At 29.6% G+C, this 21652-nt stretch overlaps 2 protein-coding genes and 1 long non-coding RNA gene across 4 annotated transcripts; 1 reads left to right on the top strand and 2 right to left on the bottom strand.

Annotated features, from left to right (window-relative positions):
• Nucleotides 1-24: 24 nt before the first annotated feature.
• LOC149892865 (uncharacterized) lies at nt 25-1103 on the bottom strand. The gene is made up of 4 exons (XR_016449191.1): nt 974-1103; nt 570-699; nt 357-405; nt 25-211 (listed from the first exon to the last, which is right to left on the bottom strand). It is a non-coding gene; the product is annotated as an uncharacterized LOC149892865 (long non-coding RNA).
• Nucleotides 1104-10464: 9361 nt separating this feature from the next.
• On the top strand, nt 10465-15355 carry LOC145187533 (NADH dehydrogenase [ubiquinone] iron-sulfur protein 4, mitochondrial-like). The gene is made up of 4 exons (XM_090067119.1): nt 10465-10665; nt 14127-14302; nt 14513-14586; nt 14758-15355. Exons 1-4 carry the CDS (start codon nt 10513-10515, stop codon nt 14859-14861), a joined length of 507 nt encoding a protein of 168 aa, XP_089923245.1. The 5' UTR covers nt 10465-10512; the 3' UTR covers nt 14862-15355.
• Nucleotides 15356-15373: 18 nt separating this feature from the next.
• LOC145187532 (neuronal acetylcholine receptor subunit alpha-3-like) lies at nt 15374-20757 on the bottom strand. Of its 2 annotated transcripts, XM_090067100.1 has the most exons (9): nt 20433-20757; nt 20215-20354; nt 20062-20106; nt 19844-19953; nt 19479-19711; nt 18978-19190; nt 18340-18457; nt 18036-18140; nt 15374-15976 (listed from the first exon to the last, which is right to left on the bottom strand). In XM_090067100.1, the coding sequence occupies exons 1-9, from the start codon at nt 20470-20472 to the stop codon at nt 15556-15558; spliced, it is 1425 nt and encodes a 474-aa protein (XP_089923226.1). In that variant the 5' UTR covers nt 20473-20757; the 3' UTR covers nt 15374-15555. The 2 variants fall into 2 exon arrangements, with proteins under 2 accessions (XP_089923226.1, XP_089923232.1); XM_090067106.1 differs by lacking the exon at nt 20215-20354 and having other exon boundaries at nt 20433-20550.
• Between the last annotated feature and the right edge of the window lie 895 nt (nt 20758-21652).

Consider the following 21652-nt stretch of genomic DNA (forward strand, 5'->3'; position numbering starts at 1 on the left):
ATTAAAAAAAACAGTTAAACAACCTCTTTAAAACTAATTCAGATTTTATAAATTAAAAATTTAGAAATAATACAATCATAAATATATATATGTGTGTATATATATATAATATATAGTAAGTTCAAAATGCATTAACCGCATCTTCTAAATATCCTTGCACCAATTAATTATGGTCATCATAAAAGCGTTTGCTTCGATAAAGTACCATACTCTAAAGAAAGGATTGTATCAGGTTTTTTTTATTCATAGATTTCTTACTAAAACCAAAGCTTATACTTAAAATCAGCGAAATCCAGAGCGCTGCTTACACTTTGGTCAGTTGTTTTTCACTCGATCATTTAAATACAATCTAATACCTCTTTTTGTCTTTTCGTCTTTGCCTTGTGTAGTTTGAGTTTGTAATTTCTAAAAAAAAAAAATCTAACTGTGTTTTTTAAACTTAAAACTGTTTTTACTTACTGCAATTTTTTTTTTTCTCTCTTTAATTTGTTTCGAACTTTCTTTACCTCAAATCAAAAACTTTTTTTATATAAAAAAACTTTAAATGTCTTTTCTTTTTTTTTTTTTACCTCCTTCGTTTTTTCAGAAATCTTGTTATGATTGCCTTGCATTGACCAACAATCGATTTCTCTAATCAAAACTGATGCCAACAGACACACTACGAATACCAATATTAATTTTGCCATCTTTGTTACTAGACTAAATATAGGAATATATATATATATATATATATATATATATATATATATATATATATATATATATATATATATTATATATACATACACCATACACATATATACATTCCTACAAAATTAAACTCCATTTCTGTTAGTATCGTATTAGGCGATCACTGTTTATGAACAGTCCAAACTAATTTTTTTGTTTCTATTTATAGGAGCTTTATATTAATTACATTTATACTCCTGTTCTTATTCATGTTTTTGGTAACAAATTAAATCGAAAAACTAACCCGGAGGTATGGCTTTGTTTTCTTTTTCCGAATCTTTGTTGAGACGTCGAAAATTCTTTGTTGCGATAAAAAACTCTTTTGTAAATGGTTAGCTTAAAGTTTCCTTTCTTAAAAACACAGTACCCAGTCTTTTTTTTTTTTTTTTCTAAGTTTGATGTGTGTCAAAACCACCATAGCACGTAAGCGCAAGAAAAATATTTATTGCTGATTCACGCATAAACACCCTTTTACATTGACAGCTAAATTAAATAACCCCCTTTTTACATTAATAGCTAAATTAAATAAAATAAATTTAGAGATTTGTTGAAGAAATTTATTTACCTAAAATCTTAATGTTTCTGTCGCTTTTTCCCACTTGAAATACGATTTTCTATTCATTCCTTTTTTTTGTTTAAGTGGCTAACATTTGCTCGATTTATTTGCAATTAAATCAGAATTATTAACGTATGGAATAAGTTCATGTTTTTTTAAAAAAAATTTGATTTCCAAAACTATTTTCTCGTTCGATAATGTTACAGCAATTGCTCGAGTTATAAATTTTAGAAACACGAATAGTGAAAATAAGATTGTAGAGTCATATGAAAAGGACTGTAACGGTAGTTAACACGACTTTCATTAACTCTGTGTGTGCACACAGTTACAAATACCTGGATCCGCGCCTGTATATATATATATATATATATATATATATATATATATATATATATATATATATATATATATATATATATATATATATATATATATAGCTATTTCAAGTTGTATTATTTTCAAATACAAAATCTCGTGCTCGTATAAGTGCTCAATGATTTTGTATAAATGGAATAAAATACATGAAATATGGTATTTTAAGACTGATGTTTGCCTCGCTTATATATATATATATATATATATATATATATATATAGGCGAAGATTCAGGAATTTGTAACTGTGTGGCCATATTTTGTTTTCACGGTTGAAATTTCGGTAAAAGATTGATATTTTAATATTTTTTCTCAGCATTTATTGATTGAATAAAGCGTCGGTAACGTATAATAAGAAGCGTTGTGGCCATAGCAAGAATCTCTGTAGCCAAAATCCGTAAATTACGGCAGACAAATTTAAATTTTTAGGGATATTCCTTCAGCGAAAAAACCCAAAACTAACATGGCTGCTGTTAAATTTAAATGTGACCATCGCCTTAGATCCGCGCCTGATATATATATACATATATATACATATATATATATATATATATATATATATATATATATATATATATATATATATATATATACCTATGTGGTTATTTATATTTTAGTAAAGTTCATTTATAAACTTCAATAAGTTCTAAATTTAAACTTCCAGAACTTAAATGTAACTTTTAAATAACACAACAAATTTCTGCAACACAATTTCCTTTCAATGGTTCAAAGTCTTACCGGTTATCAGGATAACGAACTAAAAAAAAAAAGGTAAACAAACGTCAAACGCAGACGAAGTTGACGTCTGTTTACAACTAATAAATATGGCAGTTTATTTGTTATTAAACAATATACTTGGATTTTAGTTGGATTTATTAATGAATGATTTAGATAACTTTAACAAAGATTTTCCCATGATTTTCTTATGAGAAGTTTGATGCGTTACCTAGCAACTCTTCATATAATCTCCTGATCTTGTTACAAAAGCTTTAGCTTTGGGCTTTGGCTCTATACAAGATTTTTAGTACTTTGATCAAAGCTAAAATTTATTTTGAATAAAGTCTTATTACAAACTACACCAAGAAGACAATATGCTAAAGAAAATAATGTGCGTAAGCATTGTATATATATATATATATATATATATATATATATATATATATATATATATATATATATATATATATATATATATATATATATATATATATATATATATATAGAGAGAGAGAGAGAGAGAGAGAGAGAGAGAGAGAGAGAGAGAGAGAGAGAAAGAGAGAGAGAGAGAAAGAGGAGAGATTATCTGATAGATAAGGCTTTTTTTGTTGGATTATGGTTACCAGCGTCATCATCTTCTAAAGCTTTTGAGTTAAAAAACAGTTTAAAGTTAACTAACGTCAGCTAGTGAATAGCGTCTTTCTTTTTTACATAAATATGTGAAAAATGAAGTCCAAAATTGAGTTATAACAAACTACCCACTATCAAGATTAATTTCGCCATTTAAACGGGAAGATTGGTGGCGCGGTATTTCAAGAGCCTCACGGACCTTTCGAGTAGATTTATTTTTACATGTTTAAAAATCGTTCCTTTTTATTAAATTGGGAGAGAGATTTAACTTTAGTGGTTCAATAAGATAATGAAACTTAACTTAAGTGGTTCAATAGTTTTAGTGGTTAACAATAAGTATGAGCTTCATTTAGAACTCTTTTAGGACCAAAATTTGTTCTCTAATTTTTTCTTAAGTTTTAACGTGTTCTATTTTAAAAAACTCATTACCTTTATCAAACGGACAATTTTGCTTTCGCTTTTGCTTTATTAGTAATAAGCTTAATATTCTTTTAGTACAAATTATTAATAAAAAAACTATTAATAAATTGCTCAATTTTTCTATTTCTCAATTTTTTAAATTTTCTCTTTTAGTACAAATACTCTGCAATACTATTTTTAAATGTTATATCAAAATTCATAATTTTTAAAATAACAGCGTTTAAGGATTAAGTTGGTTAAAATGTTCATTGTAAACCGTGAGATAAGATTTTCTGCTCCTTTTCTCTAATAACTCAAATTATGCTAACAGTTTTTTAAAGATGCTCAGATGTTCAGATCAGTAATGCAGCACAACAATCTCTCTTTGTACTCTGGATGATTATTGTTTCGCTTATACCTTGACCAATGTTGATAAAAATCTTTATGAGCAGTTTCGACAGTTTGTTCACTATAGGGCCCCGGGGTGAATCTTTTGTGACTGATGAAGTCCTTGATCTGGTTGAAGACAGTGTGAATTTTAGGTGTTACGCTTTCACCAGTTATCATTAAGTAACACCTTTTGAAATTTTCAATTCTTTAAGCGAAGTCTGGCTGTAGGATGAATCCAAAGCAAGCCTTGACAACTAAATTGAAACTTTTGAATGCTTCAATTAAGTGAAAATTGTTGGGATATAAGTTTATATCAGCAAGTTGCTGCAGCACATCAACATTTTTAAGAAGCTTTCTGCATTCGTTTCCGTCGAACTGGCCCCCATGATATGGACTAAATTTAATTTGGAGGGCAGGTTGCCACTTAACAGTTTCTATCCAAGCAGTTTTAAGGATCCTGAAAAGGTGATTGGCAACTCATAAAAGGAGATGAAATTCAATTGGTGGGATGATTCCCAAAATCAGAAAATTGTCAAACCCGCTGATTATGGGCTTTTGAATGAAATTGTCGAACAGCTTTGCATTAATAAAAACCCCGCCAGATTGCTGAATGGAATCAAGGCTAGATTTGATTGAGCCCAGCGTTATTCAGTTTCCAGATTCGGTAAGATACTTGGATTTGACATCACACCATGTGCAAGGGTGCATACTTGAATGGGTTTGAATACAATAGACTATATTTGCAACTTTCATATCACAAGCTAAAACTAGTTTAAGTCGATTTTCAATAATCAGTGACCAGATTTGTTCAACATTGAAGTGAGTTTCTGGCAAATCTTCTGATACCGTAACAAGATTTTGTCTTTTGACTCCAGTGTCTTTGCTAGTCCTTTGAGTGAGAGACTGTTTTTTGTGGCCGTGAGCTGGTTTCATTCCTTAACGCAGTATTGACAATGCTAAGACAAAACTTGAGAAAACCTTTGCAACCATCAATTCCGAGCTTAACGAAACAGCCACCAGAAATTTTGCGAGGCTGAATAACATGATTCACAAGACTTGATAAATAAGCGCAGTGAACAACAACCCGAACTGTACCAGAATCTCCTTTTCCTTCGGTGACTTTTAAGTCAATGCAGGTGAAGAAATCACTTAAGGGTTGACCTGCTCTTGGGAAATTCATGTAAAAATATGGCTCTACCATTTTGCTGCTTGATGTTTGGTTTACAATTCTGACCAGCTAGTTTAATCGATTGTTTGACAGGCCCGTATTTAATTGTATATTTACAAGAGCTAGAGTGGTCAATTTTGGAGCGTTTGATGGTCGCTGGGCACCACTTTGATGTGAAACCAAAACATGCATATTTTATATTCATAATAAACTTTGTTCAGAAAATTTGGATAAAACTTTTGAATTATTCATTTTTTAAAGAGATTAGAAACTTCTCAAAAGTATACTCCCTGAAATCTATCTATCCTCATTTCTTAATCGTCAAGACTTTCTTTCAATATATATATATATACATATATATATATATATATATATATATATATATATATATATATATATATATATATATATATATATATATATATATATATATATATATGTATGTATGTAATATATATGTATAAAGGAAAGTAAAATTATTTAAGTATTAATATTTACCGGGGGTAAGTGTAAGTGGAGGCCCGCCGAATCCTTTAACAAGTTAAAAAGCTCCTTCCGGAAATAATTCTTTATTGGAATTAACTCGAGATGCAATTTGTTAGGGTGCTTTGTCATCATTTGCTGCTAAAGATTGAAAGTTTTCCCTGTACTTTATTTGAGAGCATCGGTGTGCAAAACTTTTCCTAAAGAGCTGAGGCATGTGCTCCAAAGCACACTTGGTTTTTTCTAAATGGTGGCTTGCTCTTCAAAAAGATGTTTTTCTTGCAGCTTTGAACAACCAGTTTGGAATATTAGGCAATAAGACATTGTGGCTCTTGTTTCAAGTTTCACTTGTATTGACTTGAAATCAAACAGCGGGGGGAGTGCAACTTTTTTCCCCTCTTGTTACCTGTGTAAAGTAGTTCTGCACGATTCGCAGAGTCCTTGTGGTACCCAAGAATCAATGATATTAATCTTGGTCTTGTACAATTGACATATTCGATCTGCTCGGAATTCAATACGCTGTCTTCAACATTTTTTCAAACAGAGCAAGCACACAAACTTTCGATTTTCATCATGAATCTTTGCTTGATTTAACATTGTGTTAATTCACTAAATCTAATTTCACGAAACCAAATTCTGCCTTTTACAAAATTTAACCTTAATCAATATTCGATAACAATCCACTTAACAAATGATACTTATTTGCAATCTTGTAAAGAATTATTAACGGTACTTGTTAACAATGACAATTATTAATATACTTATATTTATTTAAATTAAAGATACTTGTCACACTTAAAGAAAACTTAGATGAGATCTTACTTGATGAGACAAACGATTTTTACTGGTCTTCAAAGGACTTTTTCTGCCCTTCATAAATTTCTCCCTTCAAAAATGATTACACTTTTAGAAAACGTTTGGTAGAGATTTTCTCTTTTTGTGCCTCTGCAATTATTTTTATAAAATTTTTACAAATTATCTTATTATTATCACTTATCTCATCTAAATTTTGTTAAGTCTTAGTCAATATAAAATCTTAGTCAATATAAAAAATATTTTGTTTTTTCACAGTTTTTCTGTTTTAAGAGAAATAAATATTTTTTATTTTTTATGTTGGTATCCTTAGAAAAGCTGTTCAATCATTTTTTAGCATTTTTATGCATTTTGGCAGTAGTTTATACCTTAAGAAATGCTGATATTTTCACGCTACGCTCAAGCCAAATAAAACCACGCTTTAAATAGAAAATCAATATTTTGGTCTGTAAAATTAAAACGGTACATATAGCAATTAAACAATTATAATAAAAATTGTTGATATTACATAGTAGAACACTCATGTAACCATTATTTTGGAAATAGTGACCGAATATTACAGTAATCGGTAACGTTTTGAGGTATTAGTTGCAAAAAACTAATAAAATATAAACTAAAACTGCCATAAATCCGTAATCAGTTAACCATTCCAACTCAAACTTTATCCAGAGTTTGGTGTGCGTAGGCAACATTTGTACCAAACTTTATCAAATTATGTTGAGTTGTTCTCATTCTACTGGTGTTTTTATTGGCGCACTATGAAGTCAAAGTTTAACTCAATTTGAACATTGAAAGGAAACTATTTTCCGTGGACAAAGTTAAAAGATTTCAAAATTTGGATTACAGGGAACCTTGATGTGTATGCTATCACCCCATACAAATGACGTTTTAGGGTCGGCTAAGTTGGCATTATCATGCCAACTTAGCCGATCCTAAAACGTCACTTGTATGGGGTGATAGCATACACATGCAGATTTAAAGCAAAAGACTCTGTTGTTGCAATAATATCCATGTAATGGATATCTCTCCAAGAAGGTACAAAGTACGGACCAAGATTAAGAAGATCGTTCTTTATATACTTGGTTAACTTGCAGCTTTTATTTTTATTTTTATTTTTACTTTTAAATTCATTTACAAGAACATTAAATTTTTTAAATCTTTTTTTGACTTTTTAAAAATTATTTTGCGGGCTTTTCATTAAATTTAAATAAATTCAAATTTCCATTCAATAGCCAACCTGAAACTTATTTAATTAAATTCAACTGCTCAAAAAAAAAAAAAAAAACTAACATACGCGAAACGTAGACAATTAGTACTTCGGATTTTATGTTTGACTTTGAGAACGACGAGCGTATTTTATTCCGTTCGACCTTTGCATAAATTAGCATAAACTTTGTTTTATTGCTCCAGAAAATTTTTGACTTTCAACGAAGCACTAAAGCACAATTTTTTGAGAAAAAACTATGATTTTGCTTTTAAAGTTAATTTTTGAATAGTAATGTTGAAATTTTTCTACTGTTAGTAAACTCACGGCTGCTTCTTGTGGTTTCTAAATTTTTCTTTTTTTAAAACCTTGAAAAAAAACTTAAGTTTTGATTGTTATACCAAAAAAAAAAAAAAAAATTTTATTAAAATATCTGATATTCACTCATAAATTTACGGGTTGTGCAATCTTAAGACCTTTATTACGAAATAGACGTACTATGGATGAATTTTCCCAAATAAAATCTTATCTTAAAAAAACAATTATGTCAACAAAAATCTGTTGTGTGCATAATTTTCCCTAAGTTTGTAAAGGAGTGGAGGGTTGTTTAATTATACTTAATTAAGATTTTTAGACAGGTTTTCTCGAAAATGTATGGACAATTCCCAACACCAGTACATTTTTTATTTACAGTTAAAATATCTGGAATTGAAGAGCGTTTTTTCAAAACGGATAAAAGTCACATTTAACAAGTTTTGAGAAAACTTATCTATTTAAACTTTTAACAAATATTAATTTTTATTTTTGTAAGCAATAGTTTATTGTGATTTTATTAAAAATAATTTTACTACTAAAATTTTTTTTTTTTTTTTTTTTTTTTTATGTATGCTTGTGACGGTTTAATATATGAGAGATTTTTTAAAAAGCTCAAAGTCCACAATTTTTTTAATGAAATAAAAGCTTTTGTGAAAAAACTAAACTTCGAACGATTTTCGAATTACGTTTATTTGTACAAACTTAGAAAAATGATGTAACATAAATTACTAGAACCCCCCTCCTATTTTAACCACTTTGTCCTTGTTACATGATAAGTGAAGACCCTGGGTTTTCTTTTTCTTTTTGTAACAATTTAAAACTCACACGTGTTTAAAAAAATAAAAACTCATATCGCTGTTGTTTGATGTTGAAAATACGTTTAATGCAGACTGGGAAGACGCAATTTTTCTTCAAAATGTTCAGAGGCGTTTTTTCATGGCTTTGCATGCTGCAAATCAGATTCTTTAACCTCATAAAACTGCTCAATTAAATTAAGAAGACTCAAATACTGGTTAGAAATTTTTGTAAGCAATTAAAGACGTCTATGATGTAATTAAGTTTTGAAATCAAGCATTGCATTGCCTTAAATCGAAATTTGACCTTTCTCTTACCTCTATTTGTCATTTGAATTAATTTACTGTTACTAGCGGTGCTGATACTAAGGAAATGGACTCGATATTAACAATTAGTACATAATTTTAAACAATCACATTTAAAGGCTACAACAGAGAATATTCAATGAAACCAAAAATAAAACAAAAGTTTAGTAGAATACATTGGTTAAGTTTAAACAAACGTTTCATTTTCATCAAAGTCATCAGCTTCATCCTGCATTACTACTTCAACATTGTCAAGAACACAGGCATAGAACTCCTACACATCATTTGGTACCTCAAAGAAAGCCATTAACATTTTTACATTTGCTTTTTTCTCCTTCTTCAAAATCTTTAATAGCTTGGTATTACTTCTGCCATTTTTGAAAATTATTATCCTCTTTTTTAATAAAGAGCTAAGCCAAGCTTTACAGAATATGTACTTTGTCACCCAAAAACTCACTCAAAAACCTGCACGCTCTAATTGAAAAAAAAAAAAGTTTCTGTCAAATATTTTTCTTATCAACATTTTTATGTTTCACAAAAAAACATCTGTTCTGGGCTTTCCCAATCCAATATTACACGTTGATAAAAAAATCTTTTTTAAACTTAGAGAGTGATGAAATATTTATATTGTCTTGGTTTCAATGAAGTTCTCAACTTCTCCATAATTTTAAAACTGGTTGAAGGTCCAGGTGGAAGATCCACTCTATTGCCTTTTCCACTCTCATAGTGTGAAGCACATTCTTTATCTTGACTTATAAAATTCACGATTGAGTTTGTGATTTCTTTATCACCTACAGTTTGTCTGAAACCTCCAAATTTTTCAGGTCTCAGAAATCCGTTTTTTAAAGGTATTTTACCATGTTATGCAGTCTTTTTAACCCAACACATGTAATGGAAAGAAATTATTTTTACAGACCGGAACTGATTGCAACTCCTGTCAACAATACTGTAGTTTATTGAGTGCTCAGCTTGTGTCTTTTTAGTTGACTTAATTTAGCAAACTTTTAAGATGTAAATCTTAATTGCACAGCTTCTAGAAAAAGCTTGAAAAAAAAAAAAAAAAAAAAAAAAGAAGAAGAAACTGGTTTGTCAAGATTGGTATACAAAGGAATTATTCCTATTTTTAATTCATAGTAATTTTTTTTTGATCTTTAGAATAAATTAAGATATATATTACAATGGAAGGTTTTCCTTCCACACTAACTGATGCATCAACATCTTTTAAATGCACTAACTGCTGCGCTTATTACCCAATCAACCATCAGAATGAAAAAGGGATCTTTTTGCTATGTTTCGCAAAATATACCAACTGCCTAAGTAAATTGTTGAAAGCCAAGTCAATAATTCTTAAAGAACTTGTGAGTAGGGCCACTATTTTTAAACTCCAAGGGAATTCTTGTGATTGGTTGTTTATAAAAGAATTGATTTTCTCATAAAAAAAACAAAAAAAAAAAATCTTTCGCAGTTATTTAAAATAACTAAGTTAAAAAAGTAACAAAACATGGATCTAAATGACCTTAATTTAAATTATTATGCGGCATTTAGTAGAATAGTTTTATTTAATTAAGTGATACGGTATTTACGTTTGCGCCGATTATTTTAGAGTTATTTTTTTTAGAGCGATATATTTTTAAAATGGCGGCCATTTTTCATAGAAACTATAATAGAGTTGTTTCTTTCATTCCTTCAATAAGAAATAATCATTTGATTGTACAAAGATCGTATTCTTCTGTTCAAGAATCAAAGGCAAAACCAAGCAAAGTAGCTGAGGTTGATAGTGCACCGCAGGTATTTAAATACTATACAGATACATCTGTTCCAGATACATACACTTAGTCACTTAAGTCTACATCATCCTTATATAAGCCGTATTTATAAAAAAACAGGCAAAAATAAAAAAATTTATTCTGAAAATACATAAAGATAGTAAATTTTTTGTCTATTTCAAAGCAAAAATGGATGACAAAATACTTAATATGAAAAAGTTAAACGTTTTATTACAAAATTCACACCACAAGTTTGATATAGCGTTTATTCTTGCTTAAAACGAAGTCTCGTATTTCATTATGGGATTATCATATTATATTATGGAAACTAGTTACTATTCAATAACTAGTTTATGTCTTTAATGTTAAAGTTGTTTCAAGTTTAGCCAAAATGAAAAGTTCCATAGATATAAGGAATTTTGATAATACTAAGTGTGTATAAAGAATATTAGAAAAATTCTTAGAAATGATAACTCTTAAAAGTAAGTATCCAGAAGAAAATTTCCGATATCTACAGCAAAACACAAAAATGATTGTACATTGTAACAATGCATTAGTAAATTATTTGAGTATTGGAAAAATGTTCTGTTACTAATGAAAGTAAATAGAATATACTTGGAAGTGACTGTTACATAAAAAGGTGGGAATGCAAAGTTGAGGAAATAAGTCTGAAAGACCTGTTTCCCACAGTCAAGCAAGGTGATGGTTTGAAGATCAATAACAGCACCAGGTTTATTGAACTGGCATTTATTTAAGATATCATGGACTATCACTAATAATTGGATTTTGCAAGGTAGTGTATAATTATCTATGTAATGATAATACCTTAGACAGTGCTGGAACTTTCAGCAGGATTATAATGCAAAGCATGTACAAAAACAACTTCAGTCAACTCAAAACTCAGAAGACCTAAAAGAAAAACTCAATATTTTAAATAAAGAATCTTTAAAGATAACACTTTTTATAAGCAGTATTCGTAAATGCTTTTCAGGATTTCATGAGCAAAACTACTCCAAATACAACAAAGAGCTTTTTGATTTCTCTAAGAAACTATAGGGTGTACTTGAAGATAAAGGATCAATATCCAACTAATTAAATTCTATATTCATGAGTTAAAGATTCTGTTTTTATGTAATATATACATAACTTTTTTTTAAAATATAGTGACTGACTGTATGTACTAGATACAGATATATTTATTTACTTCCTGCAAAACCAACTGATGATTTATAAATTTTATTTATAATTTAAGTTAGATAAAAACATTTTTCAAATGTTTTGACGAATGAAAGATATTATGGGGTCATTGGTAGAGATAAAGGAAAGCTTGAGCATTTTTTGACTTTAAATGATACTTATGATTCATTGATGCTTCAGATTTATTGTACTTTTTCTGGTCAATTTTGAGTGTTAGTTGATATTAACTTGATCATCATGTCGTCTTTGGGTTTGACCATCTTAAACTAATGCTCATACTTTTTAAAATGGAAATCTAAGTGTTTAACATGTTACATGTGCTGTACATGTTAAAACCTGAGACACCATTTTCTTTGGTTTGTGCCTTTTTGAACTGCTTCATGCCATTTTGAACTAAAGCACATCAACAGAAATGCTTTTTGATAAAGTTTCTCTCAGTCTCAAGACATTTGCATATTTAGTTCATAACATGTGTTGGAAACTTTGGAATTGCTTTTTTTTTTTCTGACATTAACTTTCAATTGATTTAAATGTGAAATAGGTGTTCATTGTAAAAAAGCAATCATCATTTGCTTGTTTACAATTAACAGTTAATCTGGTTTGTTATGTCAAAACCATACAGAAAAAACTTTACCTTCTCAAGTTTTCCACGTTTTTCTAGAAGCTTCTAGAACATTCTAGAGACTTTATAGAACCTTCCAGAACCTTCTAGAACTGTATAGATTTTCCATTATTATTCTACCATTTAATCTAACTTTTAGGAGGAATCTTGGTCCCTTTGTATAAGCTTTAAAATTTTTTGACACTTAACATAAACAATGGGTCCGATACTTTTCAAGGTGTTGTAAGCTACTAAAGCTGTTATATTTTTGTGACTAGCACCACATGTTTTCTTCTGTCTAAGCTTTCCCATATCTTGATTCATCTCAATTCCAAACTTGCTCTAGTTTTAATTTTTCCCCTCAAAATCTAAAACTTCATAAAAGTTGTATCTTGTCATTTACAAGATAAGAGTAGCTGCTTATGAGCTGATCATAATTGCTTTAATTGTATAACTAGGAGGTTTTCCATTTTGAATCGGTAAATATTTCTTAGTTTCAGAGTTTTGAAGCCTGCTAGTTTATTTCTCTCATTGCATTTTTAAACAAATGTATATTATTTAACCACAATATTTTCTTTTAAAACAAATTATCCTGGACTTAGTACTTTGAGTTGAAAGAAAAAGTCATCTCTTAGTAGTTAGTGGACTGCAACTTGCCTCAATGGTATAGCATTCAATGGTATGGTATTTTTTGGTATTCATTCAATGGTATAGCATTTGTATTCATTCAATGGTATAGGATTCAATAGTATAGCCTCAATGGTAAAGCATTCACTTATACTGGAATTTACTTTATAGCACTCTCTTATACTAGAATTTATGTTATGCCACTCGCTTATACTAGAATTTACATTATGGCACTCATGATAGTGAAGCAAATAAATTTAATGAAGAACTTGAAAAGATGAGTTTTGACTTTGCAGTTGAATTATTGTTAGCCATTCTGTTTTTTCACATTATTTTACTTAACTTACCCAGAAGTGAAGCAGATTTAAGTAAAGTGTGTTCAGAGTAGAAAGCTTTTGATGTGTGTTAAAGCCAATAGTTCACACAAATATTCAAGAGAACCAAGTAGTTCTTTTATTGTTCCAAGTTTTTTTTTGGTAAATATACCTCTAATGTATACATCTGTTCTTAATTCAACTCAGTTTCATATGACATATATTGACCATCAGTAGAAACTGTTCTGAGTTTTTAAAAAGTAACATGCATCAATAGGAAATCTGATATCTCATCAGAGAGTGTGTGGTGACAAACATGCAGTACATGTTCAACTTGTTCAAACTGCTTAATTTCCAGCAAAGAAACTACAGAAGCTAACGGTAAGGATTGCCCTTCCAGACGAGTAAGATTTTAAATTGCTTAACCAAAAATTAGTGCACATTGCTAGTGTAATTAATCCTGCTGGTGTAACCTGATCCTTAAGATAAATACAATTTATGACAGTTTATGCCCACATTAAACACCCCAAATTCTTGTAACCCTATATTTTTTAACAATTAAAGCCTGTAAAATCATTTATAAAAACTTCAGTAAAAAATATAGAATCCAAACAATAATTTGTATTCAGAAATTAGATTCTTCTTTAAATTCTTCTTTAGTGTATTTGTTTAGTTTAATATATATTGTAGAAACATTATTACAAAATATTGATTTAAAAAATATACATATTATTTCTATTTTAGGAAGAGATGTCAGTTGTTGATGGAGTTCCTCTTTACTTGACACAGACCCGTAAAGCTGCAATTTTTTTGCCCTCTCGAAATGCAATGCAAAGTGGCTCGCATAATATGCGCAAGTGGCGTGTGAGTTTCGATACACGCGAACGTTGGGAAAATCCACTCATGGGATGGGCGTCAACGTAATTTATTGTTTGCTTTTTCAATCATTTGAATTGTGTTAAATATCCCCGCTGTGACTTTATTAGTAACATTTGTTTTGAACATTTTATGTTGGTCCTTTTATTTTAGGTTGATGCTTTATTAATTTATTGTACTGCTTTGATTAATGAAGCATAATTGTGTGTTTATTTAAATAACTCTTGCTTTTAACTTACAATATCGACTTTCAGTGCAGATCCATTGTCAAATACGCAAATAGAGTTTTCAACGAGGGAGGCAGCTGTATCATATTGCAAGTCACATGGTGAGTTTCTACCAAAATTAGAGTTAGTGAAATTTAAAATTGCTCGATTTGACTGAATTGATCGAATGGAAATTTTAGTTATATGTGCAATGTTTGAAGATTTATTTGTTACTGATAAAAATGATCTGTTATATGTTATTCGAGTTACATGCTGTATTTTTTCTCCTTCAGGTTGGGATTATGAAGTAGAGGAACCAACGCTACCAAAAACCCGCCCAAAATCATACGCTGAAAACTTTTCGTGGAATAAAAGAACACGTGTATCTACAAAATAATGTTTAAATTGTGTCAATGTTAAATAATGATGTTTATAGCCGAACCAGATCACTGAAAAAAATATAATTGTTTAATAGAATCTTTAAACTGGGAGGTTTTCCGTTTTGAATTGGTAATTCTTTAGTTTCAGAGTTTCAAAGCCTACCAGTTCATTCACTCAGTGTCTTAGAATCCTCAGAATGTCTTTATATTCAAAACAACAAAAAATTCGACCTAGAGAGTGGTTCGGATGAAAAACTGAGCATATAAGAACAATGTGACGAGCAATGTGGTTAACAATGTGATGAGCAGCCGTCTTAAAGTCAACATGGTTTCAAGCAAAGTATTTTAGTTTTCTGCACTGCACTAAATTGTTATTTTCATAAATGCAGTGCAGTCCCGAGCTTCTTCGATTCTAATTTCGCTGATTTTATAAGTAAATTTGAGTGTAATCCGAGTAATGTAACCCGCAGGTTCTTTTTAATTTAGAAAGAAATTTTCTTTATGTAATAAACTCTCCTCGTCACAATTCGTTCACTTCATCATACTTTTCTACGATATAAAAAAATTTCTGGAAAAAAGAGCTACAAAGTTTTTGCGACTGCATTTAAAAATAATTGTTAAAAAAAATCACTTGACAAATGAAACACGACAAATACCAAGAAACCTATAAGCTAATACTAACGTTTTTTCCTAAAGATAGAGCACAAACCTCTATGACACATATTTAGGTGACATTGAGAAACAAGCAAACAAAGTAAGAACTGTCATGGTCGCAAATAAAATAAACAAACAACGATCTAGTGTCATGGCAACAATCCTCCAGTTTGCTTTGATCTCGTGTTCTTCATCCACAATCTGCAGCTTTTTTATCAAAATATCTATTTTATCTAATAACTGCTCGTCCCCATTTTGTCTAGAACTATTACTCGATGGGCTATCAACTCCTGGAGCTTTTTTGCAGTAAGACCTTTTTTCAGACTCTTTGATGAGCAATTTTACAAAAGACGAAGTCTCAAGATGTCTTAACAAGGATTGCTCATGTTTGTTGCAACAGTTTGAAGTATCTTTCGGATCACGTTTGTTACTATGATCACGGATGCGAACTATGTATGATAACCAATCAAGTATCCATCTAAAGCAAAGAAAATTCGATTATCGTTTTCAATTAAAAAAATTCGTCAAAACTGAAACAAAACCAAATCTTTCTTTAAAGCCGCTACCTATCATGATAACAAAAAGAGTAATAATTATTTATTTGATAATAAAAGTATTAATAACAATTATTATTAGAGACCAGGATTTAGAACACGGATAAGGAATGGGGACGAGGAAATTTTGTTAATTACAAAATTACAATCATTTTTTTTCTTTGAATTAATACACTTTTTTTAAAATGAATAAATATAAAACTTGTTTTGGGTTTTTGAGTTGATATGATTTCAGAACCGTGAGAAATTTGGGCCTTTTGTTATTGTAGATACTAGAAGTTTCTAAGAATGCAAATTACAAACCACACTCAAAGATAAAACTATGAAACGCAATTTTTATAATGGGCTTTTCTTTGAGTTATATTTCAAGTGTTGTCTAAAAATCATGGAGAAACAGCGGTTTTCCCAAAAAACTTTTGTATTGTAAAATCTCTCCGCAAAAAATTCTTACCTAAAAAAATTAAACAGGCGAAATTTATCTCATTTATGCACTCAGAAATAAATTTAAAAAATATTGACTTCACAACTATACAAAATCAAAACCACTCGGGAATTTGCCAAGATGAGAATAAAGAATATGGAGAAATTTTTTAATAATGGCCTGTATTAGCTACTTGTATTTTTCAATTTCGTGATTGTTTATTAAGTTATAAACCACTGCAACCAAACTGTTTCAACCCTCTTTTTCTGTTCTCTTCAGTTTCTAGGTAAATCGTGAAAATCATACGATTTTTCTTACTTTAAGTCCGACGAATCTACTCACTTTGATCACTTTATTTAAATTTATGGAGTTACTTTAAAGCTGCTGAGTTCTTTTCCAGAGCTGCCATAAAATATTTTACAAACACTTGCTCAGTATGCAGGGGTGGCAACACGTTTTGAGTGTCTACAAGCGGTATATATTTAAATTTGTTCTTTTCTATAGAGAATTCGGTCAGCTGTAGCCAGTCTTTTCTGTGATAATGGACATTAAAGTCCTGAGTATCTCACAGATAAAGGAAACAGAAAAGCTTTGTAAGTCCTACAAAATTTTGAAGTCTACAAAATCCTCGCAGTTATATCTACGAAACTTTAAGACACTCAGCAACATTTGACACTGAACTTTAAGCAACATTTGACACTGATGTAATTCTCTTTTAGGTTGACAGAATAAACCATAGGGAGAAACTGCTTATTTTTTCTGCTATGAAGCAGCACTGCTTCAATAAACTGGACATACTGTCTTTTGAATAGGTGCAATTCATTAAATTACAACTGATTCCTATAACTTCAAATAAAATGGTTATACAGCACAGAAGCACAACCCATCTTGTTGATTAAAACTTTTAAAATGTTTGGTGACGCATACTCTGACCTGTGATTGGCCTTGAGCTTATCTGATCCCCTATAGGCATCCCAAGCAATTCATTACAAGCCTCACTTATCTCGGCAGATACTTTCTCAGAGCACTCATGATAAGTTGTCAATAGATGTTGTAAAAAACTGTTCGTTCTTAACAACTCTTCTATGCTAATTTAACAGCTGTAATCTGAACTTACAACTTCACTGGTCAGCTATGACACTTAAATGTTGGTTTAAGTCATCTTTACTTTTACACGTCAATCAATGTTGATGATCTAAGAATTTCATGAAAGGATTCCTGAAAGTTTCAAAATGTTCTTGAACATTCTAAATGCTTCAGAAGAGTTCTCATACTTCTAGAACATTCTGAAAGTTTACTTAACGGCGCATGTGAATTACGAGCATTCTGTAAATCAGATCAATTTTAAAATGTCTCATTCTGATCATGTTTCTTTAAAACGGTGGCAATTTTCTATTTGTTTCAGATTAAAGGAAATAGGGAAACACATTTTAAATCTAGCAACAAAGAAAAAATTTTATTTTGTTTAATGGTGTTATTAATTCCATCTTTTAATAAGCGAATTTTATGTTCTTTGCTTTAAAGCTATTATGAAGCGATTTAGAAATTAAGATTACGTTTACCTCTTGGTCCACACAGACATCGGTCGATCATGTGGCTCTCTGTGGTATATCCTCATTATGTAACAAAGAATAATAATCATTAGCACCATTTCTGCCATGAAGGCGCTAAATTGTTAAAAGATGATTTTAAAATTTAATAATGGAGAACAAATATAAAATCGTTTATATTATTTTTATGAGGTGTTTATAAGTATACTTAAAAAATAAATATCAAATTATTCGCCATAAATAAATGTTATAAAATTACTTTTAAGTATTGAGTTAGCAAACAATGTGTTCAAAGAATAAACAATAAGAAATGTACCTGTATAAAATCCCCACTAAAGGAATAACGTCACTCGTTGAAGGGATAATGTTTGTAACGAACAGCATGAAAACAATCAGAGCAAGCAGCAGATTAACCGCAAGAGATACTCTTTCTCCTTCAACATTATAATATAATATAATATAATATAATATAATATAATATAATATAATATAATATAATATAATATAATATAATATAATATAATATAATATAATACAATATGATATAATACATGCATATATGTATGCATGTATGTATGTATGTATGTATGTATGTATGTATGTATGTATGTATGTATGTATGTATGTATGTATGTATGTATGTATGTATGTATGTATGTATGTATGTATGTATGTATGTATGTATGTATGTATGTATGTATGTATGTATGTATGTATGTATGTATGTATGTATGTATGTATGTATGTATGTATGTATGTATGTATGTATGTATGTATGTATGTATGTATGTATGTATGTATGTATGTATGTATGTATGTATGTATGTATGTATGTATGTATGTATGTATGTATGTATGTATGTATGTATGTATGTATGTATGTATGTATGTATGTATGTATGTATGTATGTATATGTGTATGTATGTATAATTTAAAAATATTTGATGGAATACCTGATTCCGCCGGCAAAATGAAAGCAAACATGGTTAACATTCCAATTACAGTCAAAGGAAATATTAGGTTACAAATGTAAAATAACGAGCGACGCGCTATTTTTATTGTAAAAGTTACATCAGGGTAAAGTTCTGGACAACAAACGTACTTTTGTTCATTGGACTCTGCTACAGCGCTTTTCAACAGCCACTCGGAACTTTTGTAGTAGTTCTCTAGATGAAAATTTTATACAAGTTTTGTGATTCTCTGTAAAAAAGAATATATACAAAATATATTAAATATGATAATATCTCCATCTCGAAAAGTTCTTTAAGAATATTTTAGTACAGATCATTCTTCTTTTGTATTGACAGAAGTCATAGCGCTTCCTAATAAATGTCAATGGAACGTTGCAGCGATCGTTTACTTATAAATGCCATAAATTAAAAGAATTACGGTTAAATAAACAAAAACTCCAATAAAGATTTAAATTTTCCAAAAAACACCTTAAAAAAAAGAACCTAAAGTGGCTGTGTCGCTTTCTTTTAGTAAATTTAGTCTTTCTTTATCGTAAGTCCAACTCCCGAATTTCAGCGGACACATTTGCGTGTCAAAGGGAAAGTAAGTAACGTCTATATCACATTTGCTTCTTAAAATAACAGGTGCAAGCCATATGCATTGTCCATCGTACCTCAACTTTGCTCTGGTTTTCAATACGTCTAAATTTCCAGCAAACATTTTGTCTTCCTCCGCGCTTAAGAAAAAAATGTAACAAGATGTAAAATGATAATTTATTTCTAAATAATGTTCTAAGTTTTTTACGGATAGTTAAAAGTTTATTTATTTACTAGCCGCACATGTTTCCAAAACGTACGAAAATGCATACTTGTTATATAAAACAATGTCCGGTGTCCAAATTTTTGAAGGATCAACATTGATTTCTTTGATGTTGTTGTATTTGCTGGAGTTCCAAGTTAAAGAAGGATTAAACCATTTCTAAAAAAGAGTAGGGAAATGAAATTTTAAAAACAAAAGCATTTAAAAGACAAAAAATTTAAATTTCGAAAGTATTTAGAAAAAAAAATCTTTTTAAAGACTCGATACCTGTCGTATCCATGCACTGACAACAAGGATTTCTGTTTTCTCATGCTAAAAAAAAAAAATTAGTTTCATTTAGAATACTTTAAGAGCAGAGAGATGGATTCATCTATTTTTTATTAGCAGGCAAAGTAATATTCAGTTCTTTAAAAAGCTGACCACGGCAATAATTTGTCTTAAGCTTAAACCAAAAGTGACATTCACAGCGTCTAAGTCATTTATCACTGGACGAACTGCACTGTTGTAGTTTAGAAATAAATCTTCCAGAAGCTGATGTTCATGAACACTTCCGTCAACCACTACAAATCAAAACAAAGAAACAACTTAGCTTTTAGTATTTCAGAAAGAATACACATTTGACTGTACTTACTTCTTACCTATTAAAAATCTAATTAAAATCAAAACCTCCAATGTCATCTTGTTCTATGGAAGATGGTTTAAAAACTGCTAACTCATTATGTATGTAATCTATGTATGAGGAAAAGTTAAGCAGAGATTTCAGCAACAATCGTATTTCACAACTTTGCAAAATATTTCTTCAAAGAAGATTTATTAAATATTTAGAAGGAATTCAGAAGTCCAAATTTCAATCAAACGAATTGTTTAACATAAAAAATTGAAATTTACTCCAAACTTGTTAAAAATCTTTTTTTAAAGATGGAGTCTTCATCTTAAATAGTTTCCCAGAATTAAGTTTCGCTCAGTTTATGTCTATTTTCTAGAAATTACTTGAAAAGCCGTATAGCGAGTAATTGAATGATTGTTCATAAACTATTTTCCATTTCTAAAAACTGAAAAGCTTGAAGCATATATTTTATTAAACGTCTTTTGTTAAAAATGTGCACTGGTTTCAAAAAAAAAAAAAAAAGAATTTTGGCGCAATGAGATTTTTTTTGTTTAAAACTTATTTGAAGTACCATGAAATAAAAACTAAATAAGATTGAACTATTTTTTTGTTTCTTTATTTGTTTTTAAGAAAAAATACTTTTTAATTAATCATGCAATAGGATGTCATACTTTAAGTATACAATTATATTTTTTAATGTAATCGAACGCAATAATAAAGTAAATCACTAAAAAATCTGTGATCAAAATTGGTCTAGCAGCAACAAATATCACGAGTATTTAAAATATCACTCAAGTGCTTGTTTGCAACGATGAATTTATTTTGCATCAATTCAACAAAACTGTTGGAAATTTCAATTGGTACCCTTCTCCATATGGGCCACTTATAGAGCTTGATCTGACCTCGACAAATTCCTTCTCCATTCAAGCTTATATGTATTCAATTGGATTCAAAGATGGAGATTTGATTGAAACTGTACTATTGGTTTCAATCACTCAGGATGTCTACTAGAAGAACAATGCAGTTCTCTAAGGCCTCTATGTAGATGGTTGATTCAATCTGTGTAGATATTGCACAAACCTACAGCTATATACAAAAGTTTAATGAAGATGGAGTTTTTCATGACAACGTACTAATTTTTCTAACAAAGTTTATCTAAATTTTTCTTAAGTTTATTTTTTCAGTTTTTTGCTATTTATGTTTGTATTAATAAAATGGACGAAAAGAAAATATTCACACACACTACACTTC

The sequence above is a fragment of the Hydra viridissima genome, unplaced genomic scaffold (genome assembly GCF_058129835.1).
Source record: "Hydra viridissima isolate aposymbiotic clone 2 unplaced genomic scaffold, HvirCarnegie_v1 scaffold_1, whole genome shotgun sequence".
In the NCBI taxonomy this organism is placed as follows: Eukaryota; Metazoa; Cnidaria; class Hydrozoa; order Anthoathecata; family Hydridae; genus Hydra; species Hydra viridissima.

Excerpts from the sequence above, each read along its gene's own strand:
- LOC145187533 (XM_090067119.1), top strand. The coding sequence starts at position 10,513 with ATGGCGGCCATTTTTCATAGAAACTATAATAGAGTTGTTTCTTTCATT. Across the intron at positions 14,303-14,512 it reads CTCATGGGATGGGCGTCAAC|TGCAGATCCATTGTCAAATA; the intron begins GTAATTTATTGT and ends ATCGACTTTCAG. Across the intron at positions 14,587-14,757 it reads ATCATATTGCAAGTCACATG|GTTGGGATTATGAAGTAGAG; the intron begins GTGAGTTTCTAC and ends TTTCTCCTTCAG.
- LOC145187532 (XM_090067100.1), bottom strand. The coding sequence starts at position 20,472 with ATGACATTGGAGGTTTTGATTTTAATTAGATTTTTAATAG. Across the intron at positions 19,191-19,478 it reads AAGCGACACAGCCACTTTAG|AGAACTACTACAAAAGTTCC; the intron begins GTTCTTTTTTTT and ends ATTTTCATCTAG. Across the intron at positions 18,458-18,977 it reads CATTTTGCCGGCGGAATCAG|GAGAAAGAGTATCTCTTGCG; the intron begins GTATTCCATCAA and ends ATAATGTTGAAG.